The 23845-nt window shown below is 45.3% G+C and overlaps 1 protein-coding gene across 2 annotated transcripts in view; it reads left to right on the top strand.

The window, feature by feature from the left end:
- The window catches only part of LOC311260261 (nectin-2), a 79842-nt gene that overhangs the window by 6677 nt on the left and 49320 nt on the right, over positions 1-23845 (top strand). For both annotated transcript variants that reach the window (XM_084357875.1, XM_084357874.1), the window contains exons 2-3: positions 22357-22466; positions 23351-23600. In XM_084357875.1, coding sequence (XP_084214001.1) covers positions 22357-22466; positions 23351-23600 — 360 coding nt within the window. The remainder of the gene's footprint in view (positions 1-22356; positions 22467-23350; positions 23601-23845) is intronic.

The following is a 23845-nucleotide window of genomic DNA, read 5'->3' as shown; positions in this document are numbered from 1 at the left end:
TCTTTAAGCCTATCGCAACTGCCTATGCTACTTTTCCTCTCCTACTCTGATTTGCTCCCTCTCTCTCTACCTCCTTAACACCCCCCCGCCCTCCCCGCAGACATTTGTATTGCAGGCATCTGTACCTTCCTACCACCCCTAACGAGGTCTTCTGTTTCTTTTTTCTTCCACACATCAATCATTCCCTCTCTCTCTTCCTCACACACACACACTCCTCCTCCTATCCCTCCTTCTCCTCTAATGGTCGAGAACACCTCCTCCCACTCCACCCTGGTGGGCATTTTTTGAAGGTTAAGTTGCTGTGACACTTTAACAGTGTTTCACCCAACCTCACCCACCCCCCAAATATCTCACCCTCCTCTCCCTCTGTCTCCCTCGCCCCGTCTGCGGAGCGACACTCATCACCACCACCTTGCTACGTGCAACCACAAACCCAAACGCCGGAGCACAAACGGTGCATACGTTGCGGATGCATGCACACGGTTCCCAGCAACGTTGCACTGATTTGATGGTTGAATCACTTGATTACTGTACAGAGGACAGGAAAGGGGAAGTGACGGAACAAAGTCAAATAAGCGAGTGAGCTAAGCATGAGTGGTAAGGCGGGGAAATGGAAGCAGATGCAGGATTTTATTTCATTTCAGCAGAGCTAACCTGTCGTGCAGTGCTGGGATCAGGCTGACAATGTCCACTCCCCTGCTGCTAGATGCTGTCACACACTCATCTCCCCCGCAGGCAGTTACTAGGCCAGTAATGGAGCTTGACTCATCGAACAAGGATCTCACACAGAAGTTGAAAGAGGGTTACATTTGAAGAGTTAATTCCAAATGTGCAATGTTGTACAATTTAATACCACAGCAGAAAACTAGCTTTGCAATGCTGCTTTAGAGCGGTACTGTACACAAGTCCTAGATAAGGACTTAACAAGATACATTTGTGCTTATTATCACTGTAAATCTACATTTTGTTCATATTCAAAACAAAAGAAATGAGCCAACAAACAAACAAAAAGATCGCCAGAGTAGCAAATGATTGTCTTTGCATGCCCAGATATGCAGCATCTCCAGTGTCCATTACTCCCTCGAAACATGATACATACATATTTAACAGTCAGACATAATGTAGCCTAATAGTCCCTACGAACACCTTTTTAATTCCTGGTATAAATAAATGTCTAGTGGTTTAATCGATTAGTCGTTCAACAGAAACTTAAAGGGGCACTGTGTAGTTTTCGAGAAGAAATCCAAACTCAGTATTTAATATTTACAATATTAATCAGGCAATAAACTCAGAAATATAGATTTTTCCCTGACTGAATAAACAAGGTCCCCAGAACACTGTTTGAAGCTAGAAAGGTGGCAGGGTCCGCCACATATAACAAAGCAAAAAGTTTATTCAGTCATAGAAGTGCTGTCAGATGTACAGTTCATGTTCCTTGTTGGATGCATCTTTGAAGTTTTGGTTAGTCCTGTCATAATCTTATACATCCTGTCATAATACATTTGTAACTGTATGTTTAACATAAATTGGCACGAGAAGAATTCAGCATTCAACAGCAGCAACCTTGAGATGTTGTTTTTCAGTCCAGGCAGTCAGCCGGCTGCTGCTAGACAGAATGATACACTTGGTGTAACTGAAAACAGAGACACTATTGTTCTCGGCCCAAGCTCAGAGACCCTCCTCCTCCTTCCTCCCCTCAGACTCTACCCCTAATCCAGGTGAGCCGAGGGAGACCATTGAAAAGACCATCCATTGTCCTCCCTCCCCCCTCTCCCCTGTCCTCCCTCTGCACCACACCTGTATCAATGGACAGACCTGCCTTTGAGTGGTGCCCCTAGAGGGAAAGTGGCTCTGTAACAAGAGATGATTGGGTAGTTTCTCTTGAAATGGAGGCTGATGGAGGGGCTTATTTCGTTGTGTGGATGGACCTCTGTGGAGCCTTTTTAAAAAAAAACAAAAAAAACAAAAATCTCGGTGTACAAGGCTTAGATATACTCCTCAAGGGACATTTGTATGCAGAGCATGAGCCACTTGCCAGTTCCTCCTATGCGATAGGCATGTTTACGCCGAGCATGTATCACATACTTGCTCGTTATTTGGCTGCTTGCTGTTTTGGCTTTCTATCTTGGCCTCTTTAGGAAGAGCTTGGAGGGAGGGGATGAGAGCGGTGAGGGGAAGAGAGACGGTATCTTCTCTGCTGACTAGTACTTGTCACCGAGGCCCTCTGGGTGTTTGCTCGCTCTCTCAGGTTGCTGGGAGCCATCTCCTGAACCCTCTCCTCCTTTTTTTTAAAGGCTTTTAAAGGAAACACTTTAAACGCTTACCTCTGTCCTTTTTTCCTCTCTTCCCACTTTCCTTCTCTCGCAACGAGCTTGCGGGTGATTCGTGCACCAGTGATTCATGAATTTATCTCTGGCACGGCACAGTCATGCCGGCTGCACGCATGGATGTGTGTCTCGAGTGTGCGGCAGGGTCTGAGCGACAGAAGAAGGCTGCGTGCTGGCGGGGGTAAAGGTAGGGAGGGAAGTGCTGTGATGCCAGCCGTGATTAGAGCAGGAGTACTTGCCGTTTAAACACACATTTAAATAGACACAGCCCCGGGAAGATATGGGGGGTTAGGGCGAGATGAGGAAGAGGATGTGGTTCCTCTGTGCTTGTGTAAACTAACACAAGTATTCTCAATTGTTCTGGTTTTAAATAGAAGTCCCTCAGGCTCCACCTACCAACTTTGCCTCGTTCATTTGTTTGTCTAGCTTTCTCCCTTTTTCCTCCATTGTCTCGCTCTCCATTTTGTTCTTCACTTTTGACACAGAATTGCTTTATCTTGCATAGATTATTGATGTCCTCCATAGATGGTTTCCTGCTCCATCCCTCTCCTCTGCATTCTTTTACACGACTCCTTCTCGTGTGTCCGCTCATTTGGCTGTCATCCCTGTGCCAGTCAGTTCCCTTCCTCTCTTCCAATTTATCTCCCCTCCTCATTCCTTCCAGATGACTCTCTCTCTCTCTCTCTCTCCTATCTCTCCCCTCGTCACCTCAGCCCATTGTGAGTTTGCTTCCTGCCTCTCTCCCCCTCCTCCCCTGACGCGTCACTCTTCCTTTTCCTCTCTGAACTTGGCTCGGCCTGTTTGTCTCAGGTTTGAGTGTCCTACTTTGATTTCCCTTCCCTTCCCCCCAGTGCTCTTTGCTCCTCCCCTCCTCTTTCTGTTGTTTATTTACATAGAGAACGATGGAGGTAGGGCTGTCAGGTTGGACTGATGGATGGCAAGAGGCCACGGGTGAGGGGATCTGGGCGTTTGATGGACGCTCCTGTCAGTCAGGATACTACTTAAAGAATTGGCTGGTTCGTTATTGTAAAAAGGTCCTTCTAGAGAAGACTTGCTCGCAGTATTAAGATATTCACCTCAGAGAGCTCATTCTTCTCTGGACCGGCGTCCTTTTGGTACCCATAGATCTAACATTATTTCCATAATGTAGCCTGAAAGGTCCCTAATGAGCTAAGGTAAACCGTTCTTTAGACGTATATTGACATTTGAGAACATAGAACTGCTCCATCAACAGACACACGCTGCTGCGCCGCACGTCTGCCCTTTTAAAAAAGCTCGTCCCTCGTAGATGACATAATTATGCAGTGTCAACGTGTGACAAGCTGAGCTTAGCTGCATTAGAAGAATTAATATGCACAGCGTAGGAGGGAGCCTGTCCATGATCTTCTAATGCTTATAGCCACTCACTCTCCTCCCCTGTCTGGGGAAGCCATCAAACTCCAGAGCAAGTTATCTCTGAAGCCATCAGGGCTAATGCTCTACTGCCAGTAGTAGGTTTTAAGACTCGTATAATCTCCAGCGGTATTGCATTCATTTGTCAAGCATAATGAATGCACTTGAGTTTTTGCTTGGCCCATTTAATGCTGACACTGGGGTTAATTGGCTTAAAATAATCAGATATAGGCTATGATATCATAGTTAGGCTCGTCTTATTACATATTTAATGCATAATTCAATATTAAACTGGATTTCTATGGAAGTCTTGAAGCTGAATCAATTTTAATGTGACACTGTGATTCGACTCCAGCAGAATACACATTTTATTGATTATTATTATTGTCATAATGGATAGTACTTTGATTTAAATGCTATTTTGAAGACTTTAAGAACTGTTGATAGAAAATTAATGTTTCTTAGAAGTCTTTTGATATGAAACAATTAGAAGATGACAGACGGCACAAAACGTAAAGATCTTGGAATTAGGGCGAGAACAAAACTTTTAAATTTCAGCTCATTTGCATGGTGGCACAGTGGGGCTGCACAATATATCATTTTGGCATCGGCATCACAACGTGCGCGTGTGCAATTGTCACATCACAGGACGTGCAGTGTCAAATAAGGCAAATCAAATCTAACACGTCCTGCTACAGTTGTTTTGCTGTTGGTGCAAAAGGATGACTTACACAGTTCTCATTTTCCATGACTAATCGACAAGTCATACAAGAGAAATCTGTCCGATGTTGCACAATGTGACTTGCAGGATCTGCATGCACAGCAAACCACCAATCGCAATCATTCTTCATCAATTACTCAAACAAAGCAGGGCCTACTTTGGTTGTTTGATAAAACACACTCTCCCACACAATCACCCCAATCATTCAAGAATGATTCATTATTTCCAAATGGTGGAGATTCCAGCACATATTCATATCGCAACGTAATATGAATTCCCAATATTGTGCAGCCCTATAGCACAGTACAGTATTTCTGTAAATGGTCTCAGACAGTGAAAACAGTGGAGTTGGAGTCCATCAGTGCAGCTGCCGACTGCAACATATATCAGAACACCAAGTACAGATCAGCACAGTGAGTCTGTAGCCTGACATGTTGCAGCACGTACAGCCTGAAATATAACAACCGTGCTCTCTGGCTGAGGTGATAAACTGTCAACAGAAGTGAACTTAAGCGCTGTTTGACTTTGCGTTCTGCGTTTTTTCATGCGTGGTTATCTCAACTTCAGCCAGTAAACACTCGATGCTGTGATAATCTTTAGCAAAGACTTTTTTTCCCCCTCAGTCTGTGTTATTGTCTATTGGAGAAGTAACAAGAGCAGTCATGCACGAAGCTGTGCCACATCAGTAAATACAGCTTGTGTTAGAAATATCTTGAGCTGGAATGATAAGTTGATTTCAAGCAAAAATGCTGCTGTTCCGGCTTCTCAGTTGTGAGACATTGCTGCTTTTCTGTATCTTTTTGTGCTAGTAAGGTGTCAGTGAGACCTCACTTTGTGCTTTGGCTGCAACGAACACTTATTCCATTTTTCCTTATGAATAACTTCTGAATATTTTCACAATTTTCCCTATAAATGTCAAGAAATTGTGAAAATTACTCATCACAATTTCTCAGAACCTGAAGTGACGCAGAGACTCTCCATTAAGGCTGCTATAAATAACAAAAAAAGTAGAAAAAGTCCTGACATTTAAGAAGCTGGAAGCAGAAAATATTTGACATTTTTACCTGGAAAAATGACTGAAATGATTCATGGATGATCAAAATAGTTGGCAATTTATTTTCCTTTGAGTGACTAATTGATTAACTGACTAATTGTTGCAGCCCTACTTCAGACTTTAAAAAGTTGCACCATTTTTCACTATTGTCTGATAATTTGTCGGCCATACAATGAATCCATCAATCAGCATTGAATGATAATGAAAATAATTGTTGGTTGCCGTGCTAAAAATACGATTGTTTTCATAATGAAGCTACGGGAGCCACATTAATGCAGATACCAGGGGAAGCCAATTTACAAGGACACAAGTGCTAAAAAGCAAAGTGTATCCTGTTCAAAAGAAAAGGGGAAGTGGAAGCATGTGCCAGTCTAGCACAAAATCAAACCTCAAACCCCACTTGCGCTGAGTCTGTAATGGCAGGAGTGATGGGAAATGGAGCTCGCAGAGATCATGTGAATGGCATGCAGCGGGATGAGCAAGAGGAAGAGGCGAGCGCAGGCCACACTGTTAGAGGTAAATGTATGTTGGCAGTAGCTAAAGGGAGGGAAAGAGTGAGAGCACAATGGCGAGAGGAGAGAGAAGCCTGTTACTGAACCATCAGTGGCGGTAATGAGACACAGGTGCAGCCCATGGAACCACATCCCCTATCAGAGAGGAGGATGGGAGGGCTGGGAAGTCGTCAAAGGCACTGCAGAGCTACAAGACAAACGACTCAATGCAACATTTCACTTTGATAGAACATTATTACTTATTAACATGCGCACCCCCGCAGGAGTTCTTGAACAATCACCCGAAAACAGTAGGCACCCTGGGGACGTGTCATTACTCTGGGCGCCTGGGCTTTCTTCCCTAACTCTCCATTCATTTGCATCTATTTTGAGCGCCTAGTTAAAAAATCATGCAACACATTTAAAAACAAGCATGACATGCAGCCGTATCATAGGAATAATTCCGGGGCTTTGTTTGTAGTTCATCATCAGCTCTGATCATTTAATTTAGACTTGGTTTTCAAACATATGCTAATGAACGAGGAGCCAGGAAAAGCCAGAGCGTTGCAACGCCGCAACTGATTTCAGCGCTTGATTGTTAATGAACTTTATATTTGGGTTCGCTTTACTAAAAACAGCAAAATGTCGGAGTGGTTAGGAAAGCTGCTTCGAAAATTGGTTAGCAGATGCAATGAGAAACAGATTAAGGAGCACCGACGGGAGAATGTAAGGTGACAGATTAAGATAGGAGAGCGAGAGGAGCAGAGGAAAGAAGGGCACAAGCTGCACAGGAAAAGGTGTTAAGACAGTGTCAGGGGTATTGAGTCGGAGGGGTGTGTGCAAGGATGTGAGCAGCAGATACACACTCCCCGCCGCAGGCAAGGTGTGGTGACTGACTACTGTTGCTGCTATACTTGTTTTTTCTCCACCAACTTTGAGATCACTCAAAGGCGTGAACCAGATGGAAGGTTTAGGACGGGAGGAATCCCCACAGTAAACAAGTGTGTGCGGCGTGCACGGTGCCGAGAGAAGAAAAGTGTGATCCAGAGCAGCTGCGGTCAGCGAGTGCATGTGGGCGCGAGGTTTGTTTGAATGTTAGACATCAGAGAGGGGAAGAGAATGGTATTTGTATTCAGCCAATACTGAGCGGGTAAATATTTTGGAAGGGCATGCTGCGTCGGTAGATTGTTCTTTTAGGCAGCGGGGGTGACGACGGAGGAGGGAGAGATGAGAGGAGAGGAGACGACCGAGCTAAAGGAAACTGTGAAGCGGCAGCTATGTTTATTCCACCATGCAGAGACGTGAACACAGACTGAGCTTTGTCCCGCGCCCAGGCTAACTTGATGTTCGAGCTAGCTGCGAGACCTCGGAGAGACGCTAGCATAAACTGCTTTTGCTCTTTCCCCTTCATTTGCTGCCAAATGACATCGCTTACTCTGCTACGGGGTTGCCCTCGCTGCCAGTGGCTGCTATCATGAATGAACAATGTGCACTTCTCAGGGTCCCTACCTCTCCTCGGGGGGCCTCTCCACAGGCCGAAGGTGTACACTACAAGCCATGGAGCTAGGCGTAAGATGATGTTCATGCTGGGGCAGTGTTGTTAGAGCGATGTTTGATGTGAGAATAAACACGTGAAGCACATGTGCACGGCGAACACGCATGCCGCAGAGTGACCTCCGCGCTGCCTCTGTTGTGTTGTATGTTTTATTTTTCTTCTGCCATTGTGTTAAGGCAGGACAGCCCTAGAGGGGGATGAGGGATAAGAGGGGTCATTCATTCATCTCACACACACATCCTCAACACACACACACCTCCCTCACAGGCCTTTCATCTTTACTCTCACAGGCTTCTCTTGTTCTGTCAGTCTCACTGAAGAGAAAGAAGGCGAGAGAGAGAGAGAGAGAGAGAGAGAGAGATGGAGGAAGGATGTCAGGGAAGGGGTGAGAAGGGGGGAGGGGGGTGCGTAAAAGGGGGAGAAAGAGAAGTGGACAACAAGTGATTGGAGATTCCCGTCCCCTCTGAAATCATCTGCCAAGCCGCCCCACTCGACTCCATCGGCTCAATTTGAGCAGGGAGTAACAGGTTGCAGGAGCTCTTTCTGCCTCCATGCACTTTTCATCTTTTCCCAGCCTCCATCTTTTTAATTGTATCCTTCTCATCTCATCCTCTCGTTGCCTCGCCTCAACCCCCCCCCCCTCCACCTCCTTCCTCCTTCCTCTGCGTTCCACTCTTCCTCTGTCCATCCCTCTCTCTCCCTGGGGCTTGCCTCAGTGGGTCGGTTCCAGTCTGTCTGTTTGCTGATGACTCCACTTGGAGCAGATGTGATGCTCAGCAGCTGTTGCTCTGCTCTCCAGCATCATCCCCCCCCCTCCATATCTCTCCCTCTCTGTCTCTCTCTCGCTCTCTGCCTCCCCTCCAATGTCTCTTATGTTCTTATCTACATGTCTTTTTGTTCCCGGCGCCACCGTTGCTCAGCAGTAAATTGGCGAGTTTCATTTTATGTTTGATTCTCAGATCTGTTTTTTGTCTACTCTGACCAGCCTCACCAATTCGTTTCACTTTTGCAGCCTCCCTCATGCAGCTGTTAATGTTCAAAGCATATTAGGATTTTTGTATAACAATAAGTCTGGAATCTGTCTGTGTTTGCCTGCCTCATGAATGCCAACTGTCACACTGTAATCATGTGAAACAAATGCTGGCCATTGATGGCGGCATTGCAGAGGGCAGAGGGAGGGTATTGTTCCACTATAAATCTGGCGAAATGAGAGAGATGTGTTTGTGTGTTTTTGTGTTGTTGTTTATCCAGCCAATGACACAGTGTCGTTCAAAGCCAGGCCCAGAGCAAGAATTACAATATCTATGTTTAGCTTGATGTTAAGATGTATAGAGATGGAATAAGACTTGGCCCCTTGAAGAATGATGAAGTGGCTTTTATTTAGGCTAACTCCCATCAGCGGCCGGCGCTGCTTCTTCGGGCAGACTTATTAGAATCTTTATTGGCTCTCTCCCTGCTCATTTGTTGTCTCTCTCTCTCCATCTCTGCGAGGATTGGCTGGCTGGCGAACTGAGCATCCTCTGACAGGTGCCCTCTTGTCTGAGATGAGAAGAGACGAGGGGAGAGGAGTTGGAGGAGGGGAGGGTGGGGAGGGTTCACGTCACTTTGATGACTTCAGCCTGGAGAAATCCGTTTCTGGACAGGCGTGTGTGTGTGCGCGTGGCAAAGGCGCATGTGTGTGAGTGTGTGCATAAGCATACGTGTGCTCATCACATCTGTAATTGGCTGCCGCCGCCGCTGCCGCCGCCGCCGCTGTGCTCACAGCTCGGCCTCTGATCTTGTGGAAATCTGGGATCAGCGTGGCAGATCCGCCCGCTAATCAGCACTCAGAGCCCACGCTCAGGAATATCAACCTGTGCTCTGCTCTGGAGGCTGGAATATCACCGCACTCGGGATTTAATCGCTCCAGAAATCCCCTAATGGGAAACGTTACATGCAGTCTAATTTGAGGATGGTGAGATAAAAAGTTTGTCGTCGGCGTGTGTGTGTTTGAGGTTGTGAGAGCAATTGTGTTTGTGTGTGTTCTGTGCACATGACTGAAACCCTGATAAGGGATATTGAGCGCCACTTTGCCCCTCTGCTCTCAGATGATAAGATTACAACAAGGCCAGCTCAACGGTGACTCGCTTTGCACTTTACCCTCTGCGCTCTCTCCTCCCTGCGACCGGCGAGTATTCAGGGTGGCATCCGGCACAGCGTCATTGGGAAATTCATAAGGGGGAATCATCACTCATTCCTGGTTCCCCTTTGAGGACTGCGCTAATTAGCCGGCGTCTGTGATTAGTTGGCTTGTGTTTGATCTGCTTCATTCCTCTCCCTCTCTGTCGAAAAAGGCTGCCTGCCTGTGCCGCGATTTGGCTGTGAGGTGCAGCAAACACACACAGGCAGACACACAAAGACTCAAAAACAGACACACAAAGATGTACACAGCGGCAGATTTTTCCCTGCCTTTTGGAGACACTGCAGGTGGCCTCAGAGACACAGTATCATACACCAGCAGACAGCTACACACACACGCACTCACACACACACAAACACGCACGTGAGCTGCAGTGCTCCAAACCAAAGAAAGGCAGCACTTCAGTAGAAGAGTACAGCTGTTAATATTTCACTACTGCATACCAAGAACTCTGTTTACTTTCACTTAGAGAGTTTCAGCTTGTCAATGAGATTCCCCTGAAAAACCTGATGATACACTGTGCTTACTGTGGCAACACAGGGCGTGGGTGGCTAGCTGAGAAGTGGATTTACTTAACTTAACCCCGAGTGATTACAGCTAAAGATGGGCGAATTATGAATGTAATTAAATTTATACAAATCCCCCTTTGCTCCCCTTTTGCATTAGGTCTCAATGGCAAAGCACAGTAGGGGATATCCGCGGTGCGATTAATATGACACAAATAGGAGCAATTCTTCGGTGCGTGACAGAGCACTGTCTAATTACACAGAGGCTGTGATATTGAAGGGCCCGTCTGTCCTTGAAGGTGGCCACTGGAGCATGGCAGGGCCATCTCTGTCTGTCCGTACCCCCATCTATCTACCCCGTCACTTTTCAATCCTTTATCTGTCACTCTGCCTTAAGGGGGTAGATGGTAAACAAAGGCGGCTCTAACCCAATGTAATGACGACCTGACGGGGGACGGCTCCAGCAGCTCGTGTGTTTCCTGATGTTCGTGTGCGTCTGTGCAGTTCTTTATGATCTCTTGGAAGTGGCTTCAATCTTCAGAGAGTCAGATCAATTGTAGCATCATTGTGACTGCTGAGCCATTACAGGCTAAAAGCAGGGAGCATACTGTTATTAAGGGGAAACTCAATCCACCGCTGTTCCCCTCCCAGACAGGTAAAAACAGTGTGGAGGATGCCAAGCTGTTTATCCTCGGTACAAACATCCAGAAGACGACTGATCGGAGACTCCTACTCTTAACATGCAAGCGTGTCTTTAAATAGAAAGATTGGTTTTTGATTGGGTTTTGATTTTAATTAACCTCATTAATTAACCTCATTGTTTAATAGATGTATTCTATTTATTTCTTTGGCTGACAGACAGCAGGAGTTTTCATTGAATGGCATTCGATTGGTTGACCTGCTTTTACTTTTCATCATTACTGATGAAGCTACAGAAGTTGTGATCTTCAGAGCAGAAGCCTGGTTCTTTATTTTCAATCGTCAGTCATGCGTGCACCAAAACAATCTGTGTGGTGCATCTTGAAACAGTGTAGCTGAAACTAAGCAGCAGAAGTTACAAGTTGCAATATCCAATTTATAATCCGATACAACGGATATTCTCCAAGTCCTCACATTAGAGAAGCTAGAGCTAGTAAATATTTGCCATTTGTGCTTGCTAAATAACCTAAATAATCGATTGTAAATAAATAATCGATTATCAAAACAGTTGTTGTTTTGCATCGATTGACTAACAAACATAACATTAAAGCAACACTATGACTACTACTACTTAATTCTGTAGAAAGATAGCTGATTGTTATTATTATTCGCAGATCGTCAAATCCAAAAGCTTTGGGTTGATGGTTCAGGTCCAACACAAAAGACCCAATTTGGTATTTGATTTTGATTGGTTATTTATCTGTGCATGAGACTGTTGTATCCTGCCAATCACCCAACATTGGCTTGGATCGACTCCAGTGCCCTGCAACCTTGCAAATGGATGGATGGATTAATGGGAAGAGACTCGACAATCAACTATCTTTCTACAAAAAGTTACAGTGTTGCTTTAAACAGCATGAGAGCGTTACATTTATCAACAAGTTCGTCCTGTAAAGTGTTCAATCTATTAATCAAGGTTGTATGTTAATACAGTAATGGTCAAATGTTGTCAGTAAAGACCGTCTTCCCTGAATGAGTCAGCACAGCTTGTCACTCTCAGCAATCTTTTGTTGAGTCATTTGACCTTCTCCTTTATCTGGAGCTTTCATAGCTTATCGCTAAAGGACATAAATGTCTTTGAGTATTTTTCACAACATTTTGAAGTTTATTGGAATGCAACATGTACTTGGATTCCTTTTGTGGCCAGCAAATTGTAAGGAAAGTGCTGCGCATACTGACACACAGTTTTTACGTCTCCCATTAGGGCATTGCTATTCATTACCTGCTTCTTCTTTATCTCCTCTGGCTATTTTAATGGTGGTTTTAGTTGTATCATTTATTGTAAAGCTTTTAATTTGTCTTGTCTGATTACTTTGTAGTATTTTTTATTTTACTATACTTTACTGCAGTTCATTATTTGAGTTGTCACGCACTCACCTCTCGAAGAATAACTAAATCAGCTTTGTATATAGATCCTCAGAGAAATCCTCTTTTATTATTATTTTACCTTGACTGTGGCCACACGGCCAGCCACGTTTGTTCTGTTTTGTTTAATTTTATTCAACAGACTGACTCAAGAGGAAATATCAGGGTATGCGTCCCTCCCTCTTTGATCTGTCTCCTTGAGCTGTATGTCTGTCTATTAGTTGTTCATTCATTCATCCATCCATCAAAATCAAACAATACACCATGTTCCCAAGGCAAGATGTCATTGTGGCTGTCCTTCAGAGAATAATCAGACTTAATCTTAACATTCAGTATAAAAGGAAGCTCAACCTCCTCATACGACCCTGCTGTTTATTGCTCTCCTGCTCCATTGTACCTCACAGAAACTCCAAACCACACCTTCTTTTTCTTTTCCTTTCTTTGCCCGTTTCATCCCCTCCCTCCTCGGTATCACCTTTCCCCTCCTCCTTTACGGGAGAACTGATAGGAGGTTTGTGTTGGAAGTGCATAGTTTCATCTTACCTGCCTCCCATTGAGTCTCGGAGACAATGGGCCGTTCACCTCCGCCCTCGCGGCTCACTGCAGACCTGCGGGAAGGAAACTCTGACTCAAACAATGCAGCTGCTATGATATACAACACGTGGTCTCTTTCTGCTTTTAATTGCTTCAGTTATCTATTGTCCTCCGCTCCTTTCTTTTTCTTCCGTTTCGCCACATCCTACCTGCCTGGTGTTTGCTAATTGTTGCCATCTTCCCACCTCATTGTTGTGCTCATCTGCAAAAAAAGATCTCTCATATATTTTCAAAATGCAGGCATACTAATCAGCTTTCCGTATCTCTAACATTTAAGCAAATACACTGCTGTGTTTTTGCTAATGAGTGAGTCATAGTCACAATTAATTCCAACTTTTGCTCCTGTGTTAGCAAGACTTTTGCAAAAGTAGACAGGCTCTACTTTTTCTTTTTCTTTTTTTTTTTTTAAGTGGTGGGTGTGATATTTTGGAACATAACTTGGCTGTCCTCACAAATCTTTTCCCTGCAGACTACTTTGCTCCTACACAGCCCGTCAGTAATTCAATCCAGCTGGTTGTTGTGACGGACACAGTCATCAGTTTATCATAATATTGGTACGCACCTCCTTGTTTGTTTGCTTGCGATGTCTGACCTTCTGTCTTCCATATGGCTGGCATTGATTTGGTAACATGCTGTGTGATCCTCCTGACAGATTGAGTGTGCTAATAGCTGTCTCCCTCGTATCACCGATATGAGGGAGACGGCGTTTTAATCCTTTAATGTGCAGTATAAATTGGATTGGTCTCTCACCCCCTCAACTATGAATGAGCTGCGCATTGACAGCGTTGTTGACCAATGGGCTCGTCAGTAGCGGGCTGAGTGGCAGCCCTGACACTGTGGGAAGAGCAGCTGGGGAATGAAGTCCCCCCCACCCACTCACTCAAGGTGAAGTAAAGGTGAACGATGAAAAACCTGGAAACACAGCTGTGTTTGGGTCCGGGGGCAGGGTTGTCATGGAATTCCTCTCACTTTAACAGGCGGCTTGGGTTTTTAATTCGGGGAAAGGATCACACCCAGCCTGAAATATCCTCTCTGACACCTCGGTAGACTCTCACATTCAAGTGTTGTTAGGGAGGCGAAAATAGGACGCATAATCACATCATGTTAACAGCTGACATACCAAGGGAGGGATGGATGTATACACAAAATGATGGATGACGAGAGAGACACACACGCACATCCCGCTTCGGACATTTGTAGATGTACATTTACTCCAGCTGTGCACTTCTGACTTTAGCCTGATCCTTTAATTCATGCCTATTTCTGAAGTACTGTAAGTTGCTGTCAGACTCTGGATGTGCACGCACACACGCGCTCCCAAAGTCATTCAGAAAGTGAAGTCTGAAGGATTTTTCTTGGCGAGCTTACTGCAAGACCTGATAAAGAGGTGCAAGGCCTTAGCATGCATAATGGAAGAATAGATCAAGATATTTCCCAGACTCTGACCCCAGACCTGTCGGAAAAAAATGTTTTTCTCAAAGCCGCGGATTTACATTTTATACTCCCGCACTGACTGCAGATCTGTCACTATGGTCACCCCGCAGTCAAACCCAAAATTACATGCAGGGCTAAAATAACATGCCCGGTACAATTACCATGAGGAGGGATGGCACACAAGGCTAGAATGAAGAAGTCAGACAGAAAAAGAACTAGCAGACTTTAAAAAAAAAAAAAAAGTAGTCAAGGAAGAGGAGAATGAGCCAGAGGGATGAAAAGGATTTATTCCAAAATGAAAAGACAGGACAGGGCTATGGCACAGAGGGAGAGGGAAAAAAAAGCAAGTGAGCGATGCGGAGAGAAGGCGAGTGTGGTGGAGGTAGAATGATGTGCAGGGCCCTAGCAGACAAAGCAGAGCTAGGAGCCGCGGGGGAGCTGGGTGTCTGTCAGCCATCCAGCCAGTAAGTTATTCAGTCACTTATTCAGTGGGTTGGAGCGATAGCAGTAGCAAGACAGTATAGAAGCAGTTATTTGTTTGGCCCAGGAGAACGCTGTCCTTTTCTGTCCACAGTAAACTGCATGTTACAAGCGAGACTTTACTGACCCTAAACGGGCCGAGCGCCAGATGAAAACACGCGGCGCCGTAAAACCTCGCTCGTGTCTTATGGCCCTTCTTTTTTTCTCTGATGAGCTTTATACACATCTACTTTAACACAGTTGCTGTATTTTTTCATGCCCCAGAGTCAATCTTTTATCACGGTCTTTCCTCTCTGACCAGCTTCCCTCGCTCGCTCTCCCTCCCCTCTCTCTCCCGGGTCAGGTACCGTGTAGATGTTGGTGTTTATCAATAATGAAGAGATGAGAGGAGGAGGAGGAGAGCACACTGCCTTCGTTCTTACCCGTGGATGAATTATTCACCCGGTGGAGAGGAGTGCCTCTCCACCCTATGTGTGTACGGTGGTGTTTCTGTCTAACCGTGGTTATGCTTTACCTCGCAGTTGTACGTGTGGAAATGTGTTTTGTCTCACCCCAACCACACACAAACCATTTTGACTCCTTTGCAAATCATTTTTATCTCTTATGCATGGTTTTCCCTTAGCTTGGCAGATGCTAAATGATTAAGCGTGTTATGTATGTTGTTGGCTGTAAGTTTCATCCTGTTGCGAAGTGCGATGCGCTGCAGAAAAACAAAAGAAACTACCATGTATGTTTGATGGATCACTGCTGTTTTTCCAATTTAATTCAAACAAACACAGTTTCCCATTACAGAGCTGCCCAACCGCTACAGCTTGCTGGACCTGAAATATTCTGTTTGTTGTACGTACATAACTGAGAATGCAAGATAGAGGATGAGGGAGCAAGGGAGTTCCACAGAGAGAGGTACGCATGGGCTATTGTGGATGTAATTTGATGTCAGGGTCCTGCACTTAAACGGCGAGGAGATCCCATTGTGAGTTCCTATACTTGAACAGTTTCCTCTTACTCTGAAACTCATGCATACTGTATGGACTTAGTCTCAGTGTAAGACGAAGGTTATGGTCCAGCTTTCAAGGCAGGAAGTTTTGGCACTTCGAGCTGAAGTTTAAACCGTTTCGAGAGTTTAAAATGTATTTTCTGAGGGGTTTTAAAACTTCCCTGCTGGGTCTTCTTTCATTAAGATGATACACTTAATTGAATTGGCAAATGCTTATTTTTGCAAATGATATTCGCTCCAGTCCTAGGGCATGTTTGTTATAAACAGGCAACTAAATGGGAATATGCATCAGTATACAGATGCATGCTTGTACACACATACACACACTCGGCAAACACACACCTCCCAGTGCAGATTTCTCCTCCAGCTGTTCATTTCTCCTTGGCACTTTGAAGCCTGTTCATGTCTCCCCGTGTCCCTCCCTCCAAACCCCTATTTCTCCTTCGCTCCCCTTCTGTTACATTTCATGCATTTCTGCCTCCCTTCCTCATTTCTGCCAGTGTCTTTGACTCCTCTTCTCTTTCCACAGACTCAGTTATCAAATATTTCATCATGTCACTGTGAACAAAGTGAAATGTAGCACTCCCTTCTTCTTGCACCTTTTTTTTCCTCTGCTCCTGTTGCATCACGGGGGTTGGTTTTTTACCTCCTGTCTCCTGCATGCAACCTCGCTGTAACACCAAGCCCCTTTTACAGCAGGTTTTCTTTGTTACATTTCCAAGCTAAATGAATATCTATGGTGGTTTTTGAGTGCAGATCTCACGCGATAGCCTTGAAGTCTTTGAAGTGTGCGTCTTTATCAAACAAGGGTGCTTTCAAGTCGATTGCTCCCACCAGTAAAGCTAACGGCACGAATATATTATTATACGATGTCATTGGAGAAGTCCAAATGAGCAGTAGGTACTCCTAAATCTAGCTTTCTCATGTGCCATCGATCGGTCCCTTATAGAGAGCCCAGTGGAAAGGTCAATGAGAAGACGAGACACATCTCAAGTCTTCATTTCCTAGTTTTATTCTTGGCTTGTCAAACTGCCTCGCCTGTCAAAGCTAAGCTGCATTCCCACTCCTCTCCCTGCATACTAAAGTATCCACATCTAAATGTGTGTGTGTGCATGCACAGTGTATGCACGTTCTTTGCAGGTTTGTGTGGCTGTATGTGTGCTCGCATTCGTGTGTGTGCGTGTGAAGGTCAGAGGATCCAGTGCTGCAAGTGTCGGGTAGCAGCAGCAGACGGCAGGTTGGGGTTGGTGCTGCTCCAGACTCCAGCTGATAATGGCTATTAGTACACACCAGCAGCAGTTTGGACATGACACGCAGCCACAGCAGTGTTGCTGCTCCAGTTTGGACACAAATGATGGCAACATCACACAGAAGTCAGTAACAAGAGCAGCTTTACAGGCGGGCCATTTAAAGTAGAATGTCAGACGGCGTGTGTCAGCTTTAATACACGTCTGACCGACTCTGCTTATGAGTTTTTCTAAAGCTGCACAAAGGAGCTAACAGAGCTCTAAAGAGATGACTATTCAGCGCACAAATTGCAGGTGCTTCAGCCACAAAAACTGCAATATTACAGTATCTCCAGGGATAAAAGGAACAGATTTGAAGATTTAGTGAGGCAGTTCTCTCGCTACAGTCTGTTGCTCTTTATGGGAGACACAATAGTCATGACATGTTTGGACATTCACCGTTGAAGAGTTGGACTATACACAAAAAAAGAGGCTACGACTCCCACACAGGAGGTGAACAGCATGGACACAAACACTCTCTAACACCCTTTAAGCTGAAAGTCAGCACTTTAATCTCAGTTGTTGTTTCATTTCAGGGCCATTTGCTGGAGTACAGAGCCAAAACAACGGAAAAATATGTCACCGTCCCAATACTTACAAGCTGCACTGTACAAAAGTACAGACCCAGTAATAATCGTGGAATTGAATCGGCATCTCTGTGCCAATGTCTCAAAAAAAACAAAATTGCACATCGGGAGCCTCACAAAGCTGGTATTTGGCAGAGCTTTCATTTAGAAACCACTTGTATCCAAGGCCAGTGCACAAACACGCAGACACTGTACCGAGAAGAAAACCGAGACCACTGAACAATGAAAAAGCAACATGATCTAATGGATAATACTTAGCCAACTCCAACAGTCAGGTTCTTGTTTGTGGGCACGTACAGTTGGATACTGTTAATCATAGCGGGGGAATATATGACAACATGGACTTTCAACATGCATTTATTATGAGTGAGGAATTTTATGGCATCTTTCAAAGTCCAAGGTACATCATGTGCTGAAGGATGAAGCTGAATAGTTTCAAAGGGTTGGCCTAGACATTCCTCCACCTTTTTTCTTTTGAATGAACATTATTTATTATTCACTGAGCATCAAGCTTAACGATAATTCATGTCTGTCCATCAACCCATTAATCAGCCATAAAGAGACAGGATCTAAAAACTGAAAATGAGCTTAATATGTCTCCTTTAATATGGGCACTTCGATATATATCTATTTATTTATCACAACTCGTATTAAACAGTGTTTTTGCATGTTGCAGACTTTCCTCATGCTGTGCAGGCCTAGTACTCATGATTACGAGTTTCCGTCATTATTGTCACAAGCAACATTAAGCCACCCAGCCTGCAGAATTGGTTCATATACTGCGCTCACAATATTGTGAAGTCTGACCAAAATGGGTCTAACCGAATCAGGAAAAACTCATTTCATTACATCACAAGAGCCACCCTCAGGTCCAAAACTCAGCATGTGAAGTCATCAAGTCGGAAAGGTGGGCTGGGAATCACTCTAATTCCCCTGTCAGAAAAAGATTATGTTTGAGGAGGAAAAAGTCTGAGACAGATTCCATCAGGACAGAATGGTGACGCGCCAGCCTGCACTTCATGCTGCTTGTATCAAAGCTATTACTCTTCAGGAGTAGAGAGGGTGGGCATAACAATAACAACAACAAGAGAATAATGGAAATGGAGAAATTCGCACCGACCTGGAAGAATAATGAAAGCCCAGAATGCTTATTGAGACAGCAGCGCGCTGGAAAGGCCAAAGGAAAACACACCCACATTCTCTCTATCTCTTTCTCGCTCAGAATTACACACATATACATACACACACACACACACACCGTATGTGCGAGGAAGCAATCTTTAAGAACATGGAGAATGGGAAAGCTTCATTCTAGGCCCACCTGACAATGCGTAGCCACTAACTTGATGAAATGGCAGAGAGTCAGTGAGCTCTGAAGGCCATTAGATATTTTAGGTGATGGCCTGCACTCCCTGTCCCCCTGACGCTGTGCTTTTCTCCACTATAGCGGGGATCAGGCAGAGGACATGAATGCCATTAGGCGTCGCAGTCAGGCAGCGAGGCAGGCGGACACAGGCTGATAAGCGTATGTTGGTTTCATAAGCCACGGCTGGCTAAAATGGGCTGCAGAGCAAATTAGGATTTTGAGTATTTTTGTTGAGTTGCTTTCTCGCTTCCTCTGGCTCATTCACGGTGTTGCTGTGTTTTTTTCCCCCTCTATCTCTCAATTCACAGCCACACTGTTTCTCACAAGGTCATGTGTGGAGCCTAACCTGCCGCTCGCTGCTCTACACCACCTCCTGCTCTTCTCCCCTCAGCCGCCTCTCCTCGCTCTGTTTCTCTCTACCTGTATCACCCCCCTCGCACCTCTCCATTTTTAGTATGTCACATCGCCTCGCTCTTGGTCTTTCTTTCACCTACTTCCTCTCTCGCTTCCCCTATTTCTCTCGTCTAAATGTCTCTCTTTTGTCCCTCAGCAGTCTCCTATTAACCTTGTTTATAGCTCACACCGTCTCCTCTTCGAGATCCTCCTCCACTCCTCTTCTCTCACCACTTTCTCTTTTCGCTCCCTCTTTCATTCTCTATTCCTGGCACCGATTCTCTTCACACACTTTCATCCCCACTTTCCTTTACACCCCCTCACCCGCCCCTCCTCTGCTCTTATCCTCCATCACTTTGGCATTCCCAGGCTGTCTCTCGTCTCCTTCTTTCATCCTTCCATCCTCCTAGCACACTTCCTCTCCTCCTTCCTTCTCGATTCATTTTCGTCTTCACAGACGAACGGTGGGAAATATGGAAATGTCAGCGTGACCAGGCAGGGGATCAGAGAGAACTGTGTTAATATGGCAGGGCTGTCGCAGCACCATCAGCATAATGTGTGTGTGTGCACATCATGTGGGTGTTAAAGACATAATGATAGGTGACAGTATTTATGATGGTGACATCTGACCACTTGGAGGATGTGGAAGAGGGCAGCTTGTGTGTGCACGTGTTTGTTTGTTCATGTGCGTTTGGTTTCCGTGGCGTTTCTTGTCTGTCACCTGCAGGCAGTAGAGCTACTGTAAGTAGAGCAGCGGTGACACAAGGCTTCTGTTCTTACTCTCCTCCCCTCCAACCCTCTAGTTCTCTCCCTCCGTCTGTCTCCCTCTCTTGTCGCTCCTCCTTTCTTCTCAGTCGTACCCTTGAACCGTCTTTTATTCTCTAATTCCCTCAGTTCCTCTCTGCCCCCGCCTCTTCACGCTCTCTTTTTCTGTTTAATATGACCAATGCTCTCTAAATATTTATACTGACAATTACTATTTCAAATGCCGCTTGCCTCAGGATTTCCAAAAGTCTGTTGTTTCCGCGTACACGCACACGCATGCACACGCTGACTTTTCTTCTCTGTGTCTGCCGTTCTAATGACACAGACGCTCTGAGTCTTCAGAGCTGGGGTTTGGGGACCATCATGGAAGATGAAGCCGTGCAAGACTCTGTATGTCTTGTGTGTAATATTCATTTCCCCGGGGCTGTATAGAGTCTCATAAGGCCAGCCTGTCTCTCATCTGAGCTCTGGCAGGAGTTGACCTGCGTTGGCTCTCCTCTTATTGCCTCCGAATGACAGACAACAGGTCCAGCCCGGCTCTGCCCCCACATAATGTGTGTGGACGCAGCAGCTGTGCATGTGTTTGCGTGTGAATTTGCACATGTGCAAACAAGCCAAAACCTGAGGCGGGGTAACTTTATCTTCGGTGCCACATTGTTTAACAGCCTGCGACATGTCAGCCTCGTTCCATACACCCCAATCAAGACTAGTAATGAAGGGTTTCAAGAAGCCTTCATCCCCTTTACTCTTTCTCTGCGACGCCGTTTGGTAACCAGAGTACAGCTCCCATTCCCAAAGCTAATCTGTTGTTAGTCAGACCAGTTCAGGTAGATTGACGGAGACTTGTAGCTTGATCCTCTCTAAATGCTGTAGACATCTGAAAGATCACAGGCCAGCAGCTCGACAATAAAGCTGTCATGTGTATGAGTGTGCGTGCGCATGCTTTTGTGCGTCCCCTTGTGCAGATATGTGTGTCTATGACAGGAAAAAAACGAGCGAGCAGTTCCTCTTTCCAGCCCAATAAGGCTCTGTGCTGCTCCCACGGGCTGCTTAGTGGTTGTCCGGAGGTTCCTCTGTGGCTACAAGGGGGTTGTTTTGTGGTTGTAAATTGGGCTGGTCCTGCGAGAGCTGGTGTTATTCTAGGAAAGGCTTGTTTTCCTCCACTTTCCCACTCAGTTTGTTGCTCCTTCCTCCCTCTCCTCTTCCTCCGTATTGATATCTCAGATCTCCCCAGAGAAGAGGAAGGTGTGGTGTTTATTGCTCGTCAAAAGAGAAAGACAGCACTGGCCTTTCCTCTTATCTCCTCGCCTATGGGTTTCATGTTTTCGTGTGCGTGCGTGTGTGTGTTTTCCATCAGCCCTGCAGATCATATTAGTTTCAACACAATAGCTTTGGCTCAGCACAAACTGGTGGAACTAGTTCTGCAAGTAATTGTTTGTCTTTAGGGGAAATTGTGTTTCACTGGTGCTGTTATATGTGTGTAGCTTGCTGGTAAACACACTGTGAGCGAACACGCGTTCGCGCACGTAGCCCTGGCTGCAGACATTTGAAGTTGTGTATCCGCAGGTAATCCACTCTTACTTAAAACAGGTGCCATCTTGCTGACATACACTAATGCGCGCTTACTCATACAAGTAATTACATTTTCACAGAGACCTGGATTACACACACACACTCGCATACACGGACAGATTGTCGTTCTAAAGCTCCCTCGCTCTTACTGTTTCTCACACGCCCACTGACACAACACACCAAGAAAAGCGTATTTATTTTGACTCTTTGCTGTTACACAGGAATGTGTCGGCACAGCAAATGGCAGGCTATAGAAAAGCATAACCCATCCAGATGATTTATGACCTTAGTGCAAAAGAGAACTGGTTTTCCTCTTTTTTTTTTTTTTTCTTTTCACCACACATCCTCTTTTTTTTTCCCGGCCGCTCCATCCATACGCACAGTCATAGAGAGATACCAGACTCTTGGCCTACTTGCCTGGGTTCACTAATGCTGTCCTCTGTTGTACCAGACACTTCCACACTCTCCTCATTTATCATCAGGAGGCTTTGTACCAACACGATCCCTCTGCTGCGTTTCCTCAACGCCCCTTCCTCGTTTGGGAACGAAGGAAACGGCCGACATTAATATTTCTCTTTCTCTGTTCCTCCCAGGAGCCTCAGGTCAGCGGGTGAAGGTGGAGCCGGAGGTGTCGTCGTATCCCGGCCAGACAGTCAACCTGCGCTGTGCCTTCACGGATGCCACTGGGATTCAGCTCACAATGGTCAGATACACACTGCCGTGATACGATTGTTTTCATTGTTTTCAGTCGGGATTCGATTACCCCTGGATACCGCCACACTCATATTAACTCTAAACTGGGTTTGTGGTGTGAAGTTCTAATGAAAATGTCTGTTTCATCCCGAAATTGCCGCTCATTGTGCTGACTTGTCACAGTAATTTGTTGAAATTGCTCAGGACTACAATTTGCTTTCACAATCCAAGCAAACAGACGATGGACATTTAGCGAATACACAATTTCATATTTGACTAAACATGTGGCTATTTCTCTGTGAAATAAAGCATTCGTCAATTATGCATCAAACTGATTGCGCTGGTGTGTGAGAGTTAGTCTCACAGGTCGACGAGAGCAATTCATTGCAATCAAAATAAACATTAAATGATATAATACAAGTCCAGATGCCTTGTTTATCTGGAACATTAAACCTTAATCTAACAAATCATAGCCTGCAGAAATCATCCTACGGCTAGTAATAGGTTTTTTATCACATTTAGGCTTAATGTTTTATTACTCCAAACAAACAATACTAAGCTTCATTTTGCTTTAGGGGATTGAATATGGTAATGGAAACACTTCTTAGTTGCATCTCATTCAAGTGGGAAGTGCACAACTCTGTTCAGTTCCGCTAAGAGCAGCTGAGAGAGAGACAGTGTCGCTCCTGAAAAGCTTCACATCCATATTCATACCTGCTCCACTTATTTGATTGTGATTCTGTGAACGCTGCCCCGTGGAGTTTACAGCAAAATGTGGAAGTCTTATAAAGCCCTCCAGTGTTGCTTATCAGTGCCGTGATAAATGAGGGTTGTTGTTTTCCTCAGTCACTGTACACATCCTAACTGCTGACCCCTGCGCCTCCTCCACCACAGGTGACGTGGATCTACGAGCCGAAGGAGGGCGAGAGGATCAACATCGCTGTGTTTCACCCCAACTTTGACCCCAACTACCCCGAGTCACCCGTCAAGGGCAGGGTCAGCTTCACACCCAGTCCCCCTAACCTGGCCAGTCCTTCCATCCAGATAAGCGAAGTTAGGATGACCGACGAGGGGAAGTACATCTGCGAGTATGCTACCTACCCCAGTGGCAATGAGCAAGGCATCACATTCCTGGTCATGCTCGGTAAGGCTCACAAATAATCTATATACTGCTTATGTACAAACCATTGACCATTCACAGATTTTCTGAGTCTAAAACTAACGCTAACGTGGAAGTACGTTAAACCTGCATTCTTTCTAATGCCTCAATGCAAAGAGAAGTCCAACTGCTTATGAGAAAATGACTTGTCTTTACTTGATTTATCACCTCAGTAAGCAGTTATGAGTCAATGGCCTCAATCGCTAGTTTCAAGTGTTCCTCAATACAGC

The sequence above is a fragment of the Pagrus pagrus genome (genome assembly GCF_965226575.1).
Source record: "Pagrus pagrus genome assembly, chromosome: 7".
Classification (NCBI taxonomy): domain Eukaryota; kingdom Metazoa; phylum Chordata; class Actinopteri; order Spariformes; family Sparidae; genus Pagrus; species Pagrus pagrus.
The sequence above is the reverse complement of the archived record's forward strand: the minus strand, read 5'-3'. Positions and strand labels throughout refer to the sequence as shown.